At 40.1% G+C, this 14,718-nt stretch overlaps 1 protein-coding gene across 1 annotated transcript; it reads left to right on the top strand.

Annotated features, from left to right (window-relative positions):
- Positions 1-399: 399 nt before the first annotated feature.
- BRS3 (bombesin receptor subtype 3) lies at positions 400-14,196 on the top strand. Its single transcript, XM_009503561.2, has 3 exons — positions 400-1,032; positions 9,558-9,909; positions 10,530-14,196. The coding sequence occupies exons 1-3, from the start codon at positions 602-604 to the stop codon at positions 10,935-10,937; spliced, it is 1,191 nt and encodes a 396-aa protein (XP_009501856.1). The 5' UTR covers positions 400-601; the 3' UTR covers positions 10,938-14,196.
- The last annotated feature ends 522 nt before the right edge of the window (positions 14,197-14,718 follow it).

Here is a 14,718-nt window from a genome sequence, read left to right as displayed (position 1 = left end):
ACAGAAAGGCTAATCAGAGCATAGACAAGCACAGGCTGTCTCTATGGCTTTTTCAGCAAATGCTATCTATATTGTGAAATATTTTATCTGCTGTTAAGGTATACTGCAGAGTTTTGTGTTAAATTTTATGCTTATCTCTACTATTGAGAAAACTATTTCAGGTTTTCATTTTATTTCCTTTTAAAATATTTTGAAAAATGTTAACAAACATTTGCTATGTAATACACAAAGCTAATGCTACAGTAATTACAATACAATATTTACTTGCCAGATACTTCCAAGAAAAAAAGCATCATTTTAGCTAGTATCTGTAAAGAAACCCCTCTTCTCTTTTTCCTCCTCCCTCTTTGCTCCAGTAGCTGAAAAGCCAATAAAAGAATTCTCCACCTCCTACACAGTTCAGAACAAGATCTGTGTGCATTTCTCTTAGGCATGTTTTGAGACCCAGAAGGGGATGAAAGTAGTTAATGTGCAACGGGAACCTTAATTTCCGAGAGAAATCTGTACCTTTCTATTGACCTTGCTATATGCTGCAAGCTAAATATTAAACCATTTTTTGATCAGTTTAAGTCCAGCCTGGGGAGAAGAAACGGTTAAAGAAATGTCTCAAGTATACTTGCATTCAGCTAATCAGACTTTGTGTGCATCTACAAATGGTACAGGACTGAAATCAATCTTTGATAATGAAACCGCAAATGAAAAATGGACCGAAGACTCCTTTCCAGGATTAGAAATACTGTGCACAATTTATGTTACATACGCTGTCATCATTTCAGTGGGTCTCCTTGGAAATGCTATACTCATCAAAGTCTTTTTCAAGATTAAATCAATGCAGACGGTTCCAAACATCTTCATCACCAGCCTGGCATTTGGAGACCTACTGCTTTTACTAACATGTGTGCCTGTAGATGCAACACGTTATATTGTGGATACCTGGCTCTTCGGAAGGATTGGGTGCAAGCTGCTGTCTTTCATCCAGTTAACCTCAGTTGGAGTATCAGTGTTTACCCTGACTGTTCTCAGTGCTGACAGGTGGGTCTGATATGACTGATTTTCCAGGAGGTACCGCAGGTGTTAAGTTAGAAATTAATAAAAGAGCAGAAATTATAATTTTGCACAATATTAAATGGCACATGGTAATCAACTAAAAAAAACATAAAACCAACCACTCTGCCATTAATCTTAAAATGCACTAGAAAAATTGGAGCAGTTCATTTTAATGGAGTGAAGTGAGAAAGACTCTTTAAGTCTTTTGACCTTTTATTAGCTTGAAGTACAGTACGGGGTTTTTTTCTCAGTTACACAGAAAAGGGAAATTGCTTAAGGCATGGAAAAGATGGTATATTGGTGCTATCTAGTGGTGCGTTAAAGTAGTCACAGAAGATGAAAAAGAAAACTGTGAAAATGACTGAATGGAAATCCTTTATCCTATCCACTTGGTAAGGCTATAAAATCCTAGAACATAAAAGATTAATGTGTGGGGTAAAAAGCCAAAAGAAAACATAGAACAGACTGGGGGACACATGAATGACTCTCATGATTTGATGGTTACTGCAATACTATACCAATTTTTAGCTTGATAAGTGCTTAGTGTGACATGGCACAATTTGAATATTTTCTCTTATAGTTCTTATATCTTTTCCAGAGACATTTTAGCCCAGAGGTCCTGAAATTAAACTCAGGTTACAATGGCAGCACCGTTAGTAGGGATCACTGCTCCCATCTGATTGCTGTCAGGAGTTGCTGAACAATGAGTCTTCCATGCACTTCTTTTTTGAATGAACAAAACTAAGATGAGATTTCAGTTCAATCAGCATGAACATGTCAAGGAGCAGAAAAAAGCCAAAATGAATTTTAGTATTAAGAGAGAAAAAGATTTTCATCTTCTATGCCAGGAATTGTGGATTGTATGTAACAGCAAGTAGTCCATGTGTCCAGAATTTAAGCAATGCTGCTGTTACTGTACTCAGAAAAGTCAGCCAACACAGGAATGGCCGCACTGGGTCAGTTCAAGGGTCCGTGTAGGTCAACACCAGAGTCCAGCAGTGCTAGTATAAGGACAAGAACAGATACACAGGAAGAATAAAAACCACTATCCAACACTACATTTATACCCTAAGCCTTCAGACGACCTCCTGAGCAGAAGTGTTTTCTGTCTGTTTACTAATCTCAATGGATTTCTTTTTAAGATCCTTATTCAGCCTCTTCTTGAACTTGTTTAGCAATGATTTTCACTGCCTGTTGCATAAACAACTCCTTTTTTTTGCTTTGCACATGGCTTCATTTGATGGTCCTGGCTCTTGTGCCAGAAGAGATGGTGATCCCTATCCATCTCTCCAGGCTATTCATGTTATATTCAACCCTTAGTATGGGGGGTTTTTTGAGTTAAGGTGTGCAGAGCGCACATCATTCAAGAGTTGCATGAACCAGAGATACAGATAATTGCACAATAGTCCCTTTTGCTCTTCATTGTTTTCCTAATAATTCCTAACATTTTGCTTTTTTGTTGCTTTTTTAGGGTTTGGTGTGGGTTTTTTACTGCTGTTGAATATTAAGATGATGTTTTCACTGAACTATCTATCATAGCTCCAAGGTCTTGGTCCTCTATGACATCAGTTCAGAATCCATCATGGACTAGATGACCTTTAAAGGTCCCTTCCAACCCCAAATATTCTACAATCCTATGATCTAGGCAGGTGTTTCTGCATTTAATTCTTCATGGTAGCTGTTACGTAACTACTCCATGCTATATTTTCACAAGGTAACTATATGGTAAACTTAATGAGAAAGGTCAGAACATCAGTCATGTGCACAATGCCAGGCTATCATGTTCCAGTACGCTAGAAGAGCTCAAAGTCGATAAAAATGGTATTTATTTGATAAATAGCAGCCCAGCTGGCAGTTTTCTATTTGAATTTGCCTAGACGAGAAAAAGACCAAATCCTCAGGTTGTGCAAAATGGTATAGCTAAGCTGTCTTACCCTCTGGATCCTTTTTCACTGCCTTTCCTTTCAGGCCAGTCTTGTGCCCCTCTAGAAGGGTCTCTTCTTTCCGCAGCATCCAGAGTCTCTCATACTTTGGGAGCAGGATATATTGTTTCCTGTGCTTCATCCACCTTCGTGGCAGTTGGTCTTTTTTCCATGTCCCTTTTCCACAGAGATTTTCACACATCTATAGATTTACCCAGATTTTTCTCATATGTCTGTCGTGGATCCTGATTTAGAATCCTGCCAACTACGCCAGTTTGTCACGGATGAGTGGAATGCACCTTACTCAAAAGTGAGAAGCAGCAAATTTTTTATTGAGGTAAAATAATAATTTGACAGAGTTCAGTAAATTCAGTGGAATTTAAGAAAGTTTGATGGCGGTTTACTAAGGTTCAATAACTTTGATGGCAAGGTTCACCTTATTAATTATTGAATGGAAGAAACATACAAAGGAATTTTGACTTAGCGAAACTTTCAAAGTTTAACAAGCTATTAGTCACTTAGCGAGGACCTGTTGTGTCAAGCAATCTCTCAACGTCGAGGAGTAAGGGATCTCTCTGCCTTGGGCAAGGAAGGATCTCTGAGTGTCAGGTGAGAAGCCTCAAATCTTGAGAGCCATCCCTGCTCAAGGGGAGAGTCACCTGGCGGCCATCTAGCTGCAATTCAGGGGGAGCTCAAATCGGGCTCGTCCAACTATCTGTGGTTGATAAAAGGTCTCTCTGCCCTGAGGACCAACTTTGAAAGGTGCCCCAGCTCAAGGGGGACCACCACCATGCAGCCATGCTGCCTAGCAGGGAGAGCTCAAAGAAGGCTCAGTTAGGCTGTCATATTTATGGGATAAAGTGGTTGGGTCATAGTCAAATCACACCCAATGGAAAGGTAGGCATGAGACTCCTTGTACCCATGACTTCTTTGGTTTTTGATACATGAGTTTTGGAAAAGCCACTTGTCATTTATGCGTTAATTGCATTATCAGGGTTCCAAATTCATATGTATTGATGTTTACTGTGTCACTCTGTTTCTTTATGGGTTTTTGGAGAACAGGTTGAAACTAGAGCAGTTCTTGGCCCAGCTACAGCTCAGGCCTTTGCCTCCTTCAAAGCCTATACCAAACTACTGCTAGTTTGGCTACAGGGTCAAGTGCGTCCATCACACTCCACCCCGTAACTACAGTCAATCCACTTTATCAACTTACAGGGTGGTAGTAAGGTTACCTCTTGCCTCTATGTCATAAATATGTGGTGTGTTGCAGATCAGTGGTAAGAGTCCAATTATTTGATAAGCTGCCTAGTTTAAGTGTCATAATTAATGTGAATTATATACCATGTTGGCAGGCTTGCAGATCCATGGTAAGCAAATATTTTTAGTATAAAATATTACTATTAATTTCATTTTGTGCATTATTGGGTGATTTCATATAATGAGCAAGGAGTATTTGCTTTGTTACATACCAAATCTTTACTTATAGAAGGATTATAAGTAATAAGCATAACAATGTTAGAGCTAATAAAATCACAACTGGATGAAGCATTTGAGTCAAAGTTCCTGTTGCTCATGGTGACCATCCAGATAAGGTATCCCACCAATCCTTTTTTACTCTTTCCAGAACATGGTACACTTCTTTTGCATCAAAATGAAAGTTAATTGGGGTTCTTTGTCCATTTTGGTAAAGTTACAAATACAGATATTTGAGTGATTATATGTCTCTACAGCGGCGGTGTCTGCAAATACAGAATTACAAAGGGTTCTCAAATCAAACACGCCCATTTCCAACATATATAAGTAGAGCTTCAGGGTTTTCGTCAGGATGTATTTCAAAAAGGCAAACACTTTGTTCAGTGTCAAGACAAATGTCTTGGGTCTTAATGGTATTACTTTCACAAATAAATCCTTGTTGCTCCTGTACAACACATGCATCAACATCAATAGTTTGCCATTTGTTCCCATTTTACTGGACCCATACTCTATGTTCTAACGCATAGAGGACAGTTCCATTGTGATTTAATTGCAGTGCAACGATTGGGTATACGGTGTGTACCGAGCATTGCATATTGTTAAAACAAAAGCTGTGGCTTGACTGTCGGTGGGGTCAGAAGTGAGGTTGACCAGGCGCCACCAGGATTGGAATTCTCTTTCAAATTCGGTTGCATTATTCCAGGTTACCTTTCAGATTTCAGTGGGTAGGTGCTCTCTTCACCTTCTCTTACAATCGCTGCCGCAGTAGATTGTACCCACAGTTGCTGCACCTACTGCATTCACAATTTGTTTGTGGTTCTTTTCATTAATTCTTTCCCTTTGGGGTAATATATCAGATAAGAGCCATTGGTTAGTTCCCAATGCCCATAGAGAAGATTGCAACAGACGCTCTAATTTGCATAAATTACTTGTTGCTGAGCTTATTTTGTTTGCTAAAACTTCAGCGTCCATGCTGTTTAATACACCTGATCCTGTTCCAACGATATGAGCCACATCTCTTTTTGATAATTTTGGAGAGGTGAGGGATTGTCCATGCAATCATGCTAACCATCCTGCATAGGATGTACTTAGGAATGGCGAACAAGTAGGTTTAATTGCAGAAGAGATTGATCTGCATTGAAAGTTCCATTAATTTGAGGTGCCATGATGGATTAAACAACACTCGCTGTTGGCCTGCGTATTTAATAATGTAAGGTTCAGTTTCAGAAATTTGTGTGGATAGAGTTTTCTTACCTTTCACAATGGGGGCGGATGTTTAGTGAGGAGTGGTGGATGTTGTTGTGCTAGGCTCAGCAATGTCTATTTTGAAGTGAAATGATAGTCCCACATCCTTGTGAGCCCAGATGCAGATTATGAAAACAGGTTGTACTAAGGTAAAATTCTACCAACAGTCCAATCTTAAAGAGCGCAAAGTTTTATATCTTTTGTTATTGGGTTTGATGTAATGTTGTGCACAGAAATCTCATATGCCTTCTCATGGGTAGACCTATTGATCATCTGGCATCCTATTTTCATTTCTTCCCCTGCTGTTCCCCAAAGTAGGGGAACTTTGCCATAAGCTCCATCTTTATTCCAGCTCCACTCATTCTCTAAGTATACTACAGTTTCATGCATGACCACGGTGGAAAGATCTAAATTTCTCCTGTTAGCGTGTGTTCCCATACTCCTGATGTACTTAATATGAGCTTGAGACCTTGGCCATTCTAGGGTTCTTTGGCCACAGCACTGTCAGGGTTTGGACTAACATGAACACAGCATTTCCGTCTGCCACGCTGTGGGGTGCTGTCAGAGAGAATAAAGACTTGTTTTGGTGGGGAGAGTTCAAACAGGTAACCCCATTACAAAGAAGGAAAAATCCACTGTGCACTGATTCTGTGTTTTGTACCATTGCTATCAGTAGCTTCCCAGGTCAGTGGGCCATGAGGTTTAGTTAGAATCATAGGTACAATTCCAAATTGTAGTAAATTTACGATGACAGGTTCTCCTGGCTGTAATGCTATCAGATACTCTCTTTTCCCCATAGGTGGAGTGCTAAGCTCAGCTTTTGCAAAGAATGCTTGGCTCCCAGGGCTCCCAGTAGGCCCATAACGATTATTCAATTGATGAAGTACTTTGGGAAGTAGAATATCCCACTGGGCCTCGTGTGGCTTAAGGCTTTTTTTTAATAAGCCATTAGCTCGTTCTACCATCCCATTTGATTGAGGATAGTAGGGGGTATGAAATACCCATTGAATTTCTTCCTGCTTTGCCCATTCTTACACTTCCTTGCTGGAAAAATGTGAGCCATTGTCAGTTTGGATGACACTGGGGGTTGGTAGGCCTAAAATCCAAGAGGATAATCCTCTAATGGTGCTCTGACCATTAGCCTTCTAACATTTAATTGCCATAATTAGGCCTGAGATGACCTCTACTCCTGTGAGAATGTATCGATATCCCAAAGAGGGTCCAGCATAATCAATTTGCCATGTTGGCCATAGGGTTTTTCCTTTATTAATGTGAGGGGTGGTGTTTTAGCAGGGTGGTCCGTCTGCAATTTCAATTTACATTGGGGACATTCTGTAGGGATGGTTTCACATGTTTTCCTGTTTAGAGGCCAGCCTCGCCTTTGGGCTGCCAAATAAAGTGTCTGTTTCTAGCATATTAAATGACCCTCTAGCCTGAAGAGGTTCCCCCTCATGTATTTTCTCAACTTGTTTAACTACTCGGACTAAAGAGAAAAGTCCCTTTTTACATTTGGAATATCTCTATTCTGTCTCTTTGAACGCAGCTGAACTAAACATTAAAGGTCTTTTTGGCCAACTCAGTCTGGTCTGGAATAAATTGCAATAAGTACCATCTTCTGCAAAAACCCATTCTACTACAATAGGGCTGCGGGGGTGTACTGGCCCCAGTGACTGGTATGCTTTTAATTCCCGTATTAGGGTTTTGACTGCCTCCTCATGTTTTGGGTTCCATTTCCACAGTTTTCCTTTTCATAAAAGTCAGTACAGTGGGCGAGCAATGATGAAGAATCCAGGTACATCTCCTCCAGCCCCCTAAAGTACCCATCAGTTGTTGGAATTCCTTCCTAGATTGGGGCATCTGCAATTCTTCTATTTTACTTCGGGTGTCTGGTGGAATTGCTGCACTACCTGCAATCCACCAAGGACCTAAAAATTTTATTTCTCTATTTGGTCTCTGACATTTTTCAGGTGGAACTTCAACTTCTGCTTTATACACTGCCTGCCACACTGCTGCTGCCACTTCTCCCACTTTTTCATGAGAGGTCCCTCCGATTAGAATACCACCTCTGTGTTACTCCAGTTTCATCCAGTTTCACATCGTGAGGGAGTGAGATTGTCTGTAAAAGTTCAGTAAGTGCAGCACGAGCAGTCGTGGGTGAATGTTTATACCCCTGCGGGAATCTGTTAAAGGTGTATTGTATACCTTCCCAAGTAACAGCAAATTTGTTTCTATCTTCCTCCTGTAAGAGGACCATGAAGAACATATCTCTGACATCTAGCACTGCCATCCATGGATGTGCGGCTGCTTGTAGTGTGGCTGTTAATGTTGCAATATTAGGTACTGCAGCCATTAGCGGGGCTGTGTTGGTATTTAGGGGCCAATAATTGATATTTTTGACACCGTCTCCCGTCCAGCTTTCAGACTGCCCAGACTGGTGAATTACATGGGGAGTGGGTTCTGGAAATAATGTGCCTTTTTTCCAAATCTGTTGTTACTTCAGAAATTCCAGTTCATGCTCCAGCAGAAATTGAGTATCGCGGTACATTAGTAATTTTTGAATCAGGGAGTGCAGGGGCTGTGTGGGGCACATGCACTGTAGCCTCCCCATTCGTCTCAGGGTTAGGGTCAACTTTTGAACCGAAGGGCCACACACTGCAATCCAGCAGGCGCCATGTTTGATTGTTCCAAAACATCAAAACCCAAAATATTTTCACCGTGATCTTTAACTGCAAAGCTAGTAGACAACATGCGCTTCTCGCCCGGGAGCCATAAATTAACTTTTGCAGTTTGGCAAACAACACTTGTCTATCCTGGTGAACTCTCTGCCATCTGGGTCGCACACCCAGCTTCTCAGCATCCTGTTGTGTTAGTACTGAAATTTGTGCTCCCGTATCTACTAGAAATTTTATCAGTTGTCATTGAGGGCCAACTGGAATTAAAATGTAAGGCCCTCCTTCATTTAGCCATTGGTAGGCGCCCACTTGCTGGATGGACAGGGCCAGTTGTCATCCTGGCATTATTGATTTTTTGATCTCAAGGTTTGTGATTCACCCCTATGGAAAAGGAAAGGGTTACCCCTCTTTCTTCGAGCTGGCAATGGCACCAGAGTATTCAGAGCACGCTCTCTCCTTTCACCGTCATAGTGTTTCTGGAACGCTTGAATTAGGCTCAGGATAATGCTAGTAGGCTGTCCCTTAATCATGGCTCTGGGAACGCCCAGTGCCAATGCTTTCCTCCACAGTTCATTTCTCCACTCCCCAGACTCTGCTTGTGGGTCTTTTTCCCTTTGTTCTAGTTTGTGTTCCCTGTGGGGGTGTTTGTTTTACTCAGTCCACATGCTGCAGAATCACAGCCATGAATCAACAGCAGTGTTAGCTTCTGTTTTGTAATTATGAATGAATAGTGGAGCATTATTTTGAGTCAGATCTCTGCACTCAGCTGGGATCTTAAGAACATGGAAGAAAAGAGGGGTGTACATGCTTGGTTTCATGTGTTTATAAAATAGGTAACCTCTTCCGTACCTTTACCAGTTTTGCATACTAAGTCCCTCGTTTACCTTTCTAGGCAGCGCCATATGAATAGGAGAGATGATTGCCCTTGCTGATCCTAATCCAAACAGTAGAAGGCATCTTTAATTATGAAGACTTTAATGCTAAGTCCTGCCAGCCAGTTCATTAAAATGCATGCTTAAAATTAACTTTTATATTTCCATCTTAATTACAAAGACCTAGTACCTGTTTTAATTTCCAATACATTTCTACCACCCTTAGTTTAGTGAGAACAGAGGTGGCTTTGTCCTCACGCGGTTTGCATTGTCAGTACTTGTATTATTTCTGTACTTTTTCTGACAACGGTGTTGGTTGGTTTTAGGTACAGAGCCATCGTTAAGCCCTTGGAACTGCAGACTTCGGATGCGCTCCTGAAGACCTGCTGTAAAGCTGGCTGTGTTTGGATCATCTCCATGATATTTGCTATCCCAGAGGCTGTTTTTTCAGATTTGTATTCTTTCAGCAATCCTGAGAAAAATGTAACTTTTGAGGCATGTGCCCCCTATCCTGTATCTGAGAAGATCCTGCAGGAAGCTCACTCCCTGGTTTGCTTCTTAGTGTTCTATATTGTACCCTTAGCTGTCATTTCTGTCTACTATTTTCTTATTGCCAGAACTTTATATAAAAGTACATCCAACATGCCAGCAGAAGAACATGGTCATGCCCGTAAGCAGGTAAGCTATGATCAAGCACTGAAGTGTCCAGCTTTCCAAAATCTGTCATCATGCTGATGAAGGGTGAATTCTTGAGTGCAAAACCTTTACCTGGTAATAGAGTAAAAAGCTCCATAAACTCAGCCCATATTAGCAATCCAAATTCAGCCATGCACTTAAGCACATGCTCATGACTCATTAACAGTTGTGAGCGTGCATGCCTTCCTACAGAGGGATGGCATTTGTTTTGCTTTATTATGACCCTTTTAAATTCAGGAATTACAACATTGACTTGTAAACACTGAGACCTCGTCTACCTGGTTGACAAAATTAACAGTTTGTTTACCAGTTGACAGTGAAATCAATGATTGTATTTTAAATCCTAGTCTAAATGAGATTGTAACATGATTTATAATGGAAAGGGAACGTGCTCTGCACTGAAAATACTTTGTTAAAAAAAATACGAAATAGATTTATTTTTCTGTGGGTTTCCTGTTTTGTTTTGTGTTTTATTTTTTTTGTTTTGCTTTTTTTGTCACTAATGCATTTAGATTCTTAAACCCCTTTGAAAATCAGCACCAACTACATAAACGTGTGTTACTAATTGCCATTAATACCAGATATTAATTATTTTCTCGTAGATTGAATCCCGCAAGAGAGTTGCAAAAACAGTGCTGGTGCTTGTTGCTTTGTTTGCCTTTTGCTGGCTGCCTAACCACATCCTCTACCTATACCGCTCTTTTACATACCATGCTTCTGTAGATGCTTCCACCTTTCATCTGATTGCTACTATTTTTTCCCGTGCCTTGGCCTTCAGCAATTCCTGCGTCAATCCTTTTGCTCTTTATTGGCTGAGTAAAAGCTTCCGGCAACATTTTAAAAAGCAAATCTCGTGCTGCAAGGCAAAATTGCGTACAAAGCCTCCCAGTGCCACCCACAGTAATACGCCCACCAGAGCCCTGTCAGTCACAGGCAGCACACATGGCTCAGAAATCAGTGTTACACTGCTAACAGATTATAGTATCACAAAAGAAGAGGAAAGTGTTTAGTCTGTCTGGGATGAAGAAGGACAGAAATTGAGCCTTTGCAATCAAGTCATTACTGCTGGGATCCTGGAAAGAGGTGCCATGCCTTGCCTGTCTGTGAAAGAGTTTTCATCAGGAGTTCCTCAATTTTTTAAATACACAGTAAAGAAACCAAACTGTGTGGGAGAAGCTGCAACAGCTGAACTTTCCAGAGTAAGCTCGAAGGGATTGTTCATGTTCCCAAGCACGAACACGGTTCCCTAGCTGGCATTCCTGGACTGGGCACGGCAGGAGTCAGCAGAGCTGGTGTGAGAATTGGCTGTGGGGATGGTTTTGTTCTTGGTGACTTGTTCTTTGACTTGTAACTCAGAGCACCCTCTGTGAAGCACTTGCCTCTACAGCAAGCAAGCAAAACCATGTATCCTCATAACACAATCAACCAGGCAGATTTTTAATTTATTTATTTTCTTATGCTGAATGTTAAAAATTGGTAAACGCATCAGAAAGCATGCTAAAATGAAAGAAAACTAAGGTTTTGTAGGTAAAAGAAAATGAAGGAAAGGTAAGGTTTGTAGTCTGGTGTAATAAAAAAAAGAAAAGCAATATGGGCCAGATCCACACTAGCCTTTGCTCTGTCAGTGACTTACTTTGAAACTCCGGGTAAGAGCTGACTGCTGTGTAGAGAGATGTCCTTCCCAGTTCCTAAGGAAGTCAAGGGAAGCAGCAGCTTGGTCATCTCTCTTAAAAAGCTATAATCATCTTTAACCACACTTGTAAAAGTCTTTGTGATCTATGGGTGAAACATCTCAACAGTGCAAAGTTCTTTATTGTTATAGTAATTTAACATCATGAAATTGGAGTGGATCTGTATTAGAGTTCTAGTTTGGCTCATCAGTGCACTTTTGAAGCGAACCGCTCAAATGTCCCCTCCTGCCTTACTTTGCTCTGTCTCCCAGAGTGGTCTTGCGTGCACAACCTGGATTACTCTCAGATGAAGCTGTGCATCCAGTCCACGGAACCAGACTAGAGCGAGTTTGAAATAAAGTCCCCAAAAGCATAATCATTTACCTCCACAGATCCACTCCTGCTGTAGTGTAAGTGGTCATATCTAAGTGGTCTGCACATTTTCAAGCATGCTGGGAGAGCTGGATTTTTCTATTGCACTAATTTTCTATTCTTCAAATTATTCAAGTATTATCCTTTTTTAATATTAGGATAGACTGTCTTTATGAGATAGGCCTTCTAATCTCAAATCCACTGATTTTACGCCTCTGCGTGCAGAGACAAGTCAGTGGCAGCCTATCATGGGCAGCCTGTGCATCCCTAAAAAGCTCAGCAGCACTGCTGGCAGAGACTGTCTTCCCACCAGGAAATACAGGAGGCAAGTCTTCCTACCCCACATTACAAAAATGTTGAATGACACTTATTTTTATGAATTTTGTGTACCCTGAACGAAAATTTTGTTCTGTGGGAGTTGGTGATAGAAAACCCAATAAATTTTCCATGGCTTAAGCTAAGGGACTTCTATCTCAAGAAAGAATTTGTGCATTAAAGTATAGAGGAGAGGTTGCAACACACAAATTACACAAAATAGTGCTGTCGGTCACAGAAGGTTCAATTTTAACTAACCCTTGAAGATATAACACCCCTCCAGCTGCACAGAACAACACATGGTTGGAAATCCATCTATCCATGCACCATTATTTGAGTTAATTCTAAGATAAGAAGATCTATTTGCAGTCTCTTTCTGTTGACTGCCCTAATCAGAATAATAAAACCAAACTATAAATCCCAAGGGCATTGGAATACAACCTCTGTCAGTTTAATGACAGCCCGTTTTAATGCCTTTAGGCCCAGCCTTATTTTACTCCACTCTTCATGTTACAAGCTGCAAGGCTATAAGGTCTAACTTTCAAATGGATTCTCCCTTTCATTGTACCAATGGTACACCAGGACAGCACCACTGAAATAAACGGAAATATAACAGCACAGAAATACAATCTATGGCAAAGCAGACTCCAGAGACCTTATTTTACTCTCTTAATATAACACATTCTCTGGTAGCGAGCTATGTACAAATATAAAAAACATATTGCACTATTTTCCCCTTCTCTTTTTTTTCTTAACGGAGCTGCAGGGTGAGACTGAAAAAATTAAATAAGCCTACACTCTTATGAGCTTGCTTTTATCTTCCTGCATCTTAATATAGGGAACTCTAAACAACAGAAAAATCAATGAACATTACAGCTCCTTATATCATTCTTTATTCTAGCTTATCAAAGCCTTTGGAAAACAAATCTGCCACGTGTTTCTGGACTTCACAATTTGTCTCTGTTGGAGACCAAATCTCTCACTGCAAAATCCTTGGCTACACCTCACAGTAGCCCTTAAAAACCAGTTTCCTAATTCACCATTTTCCTTGCTTTGCATGCAGCTACTTTTTGCTTGTGTAACTACTCCTCTAACTGGATGGTCTATCTATTGTTAATATATCCTATTACAAAATTGATGTTTTTGCTATATGCTGCACATGCTTTGGTTAAAGGCTGGCAATATTTCAAGCCATAATTTAACTATTCTGTGTACTTTATGCTTTTATAATTCTGTACTTTCAAATCTTCATGATGTATTGGAGTGATATATTGGTCAACAGTCATTTTTATCTAAACAATCTGATATTATTCTTTCCATCTATACCCCCAATATAATTATCCATAAAATGTCTCCACATTACCATAACTGGATTTAGGGGAAAAGGGTTGTTTCCTTTTCAATCTTTTCTCAGTGTTCCAAAAACCAGTTCTTTCACCCCTAGGTAATACAAGTGTATTTCTATTAAGAGCATATGGGTATAATGTCTATTTACAGAAATACTGAGTGTTATTTAGCAAAGAACAGGCATGAATAATTAGGGTTTTACTACTTATATCCACAAATGAAGGAACAGGTAGAAAAAGGGCACAAAATACTGAAAGGCAAGACTCCATCAAAGGTTTTGTTGTTTGTTTTGAGTAAGTAAACATGGCTTCTAGAATGTATCTTTTTATAGTTTGTTTGTGAATGAGATGTACACATTAACAGCTTTAATACATATAAATATGACAATTAATGTTTGTGTCAGCAACAGGTTTAGTATCAGTACTCTAATCTGTGCTGTCACTATGACATCTGGTTTAGTTTAAAAAAATCCATAAAAATGAACAAAACCATGTCAAAGCACGGATATAGTGTAACAGGCTGCATCTCCAGCAAATGGTATGGAATATTAAAGTCAGTTATGAAATTACAGCCATTTTAAAGCTCACCTGCCTCTTTTCATAGGAAGTAGTGTTTCATTTTCCATAGTTAAATATGGCTGCCTGCTGACACTCTCATGTTTCTGCTAAGAATGTTACAATTACAGAATAAGCTAAAGTTACACACAGCTACAGCACTTACACATTTCACTCAGTGGTACTTAAAAAAAAACCAAACCCAAACCAGCATTTAGCTTATAGGCTCTGCCACAGATGGTCCCTTCAGTGCAAGGCGAACTGGTTTGTGGAATTTCCTTTGCCAGCATAGGAAAGGGTATTGAATTTTTAGCACATCTGGATCTGGGCCTGACATTTTTCGCACAGTGAAGGTTTGTCTTCACTCTCACTAGTCTGTGTAACAGCTGCAGCCTCCAGCCCCATGGAAAGCCCAAAGAGGAATAACCTCTCTGTACTTAATCACTCGTTACTGCCTCCTTGATTTAACATAACAAAGTATCTCATGAAAAGAGTGTTAACTCTTTACCGAATTAAGTATTAGCTAGTGAATT

The sequence above is a fragment of the Phalacrocorax carbo genome, chromosome 11 (assembly GCF_963921805.1).
Source record: "Phalacrocorax carbo chromosome 11, bPhaCar2.1, whole genome shotgun sequence".
In the NCBI taxonomy this organism is placed as follows: Eukaryota; Metazoa; Chordata; class Aves; order Suliformes; family Phalacrocoracidae; genus Phalacrocorax; species Phalacrocorax carbo.
Note: the sequence above shows the minus strand (reverse complement) of the source record. Positions and strands in the feature narration are given on the sequence as shown.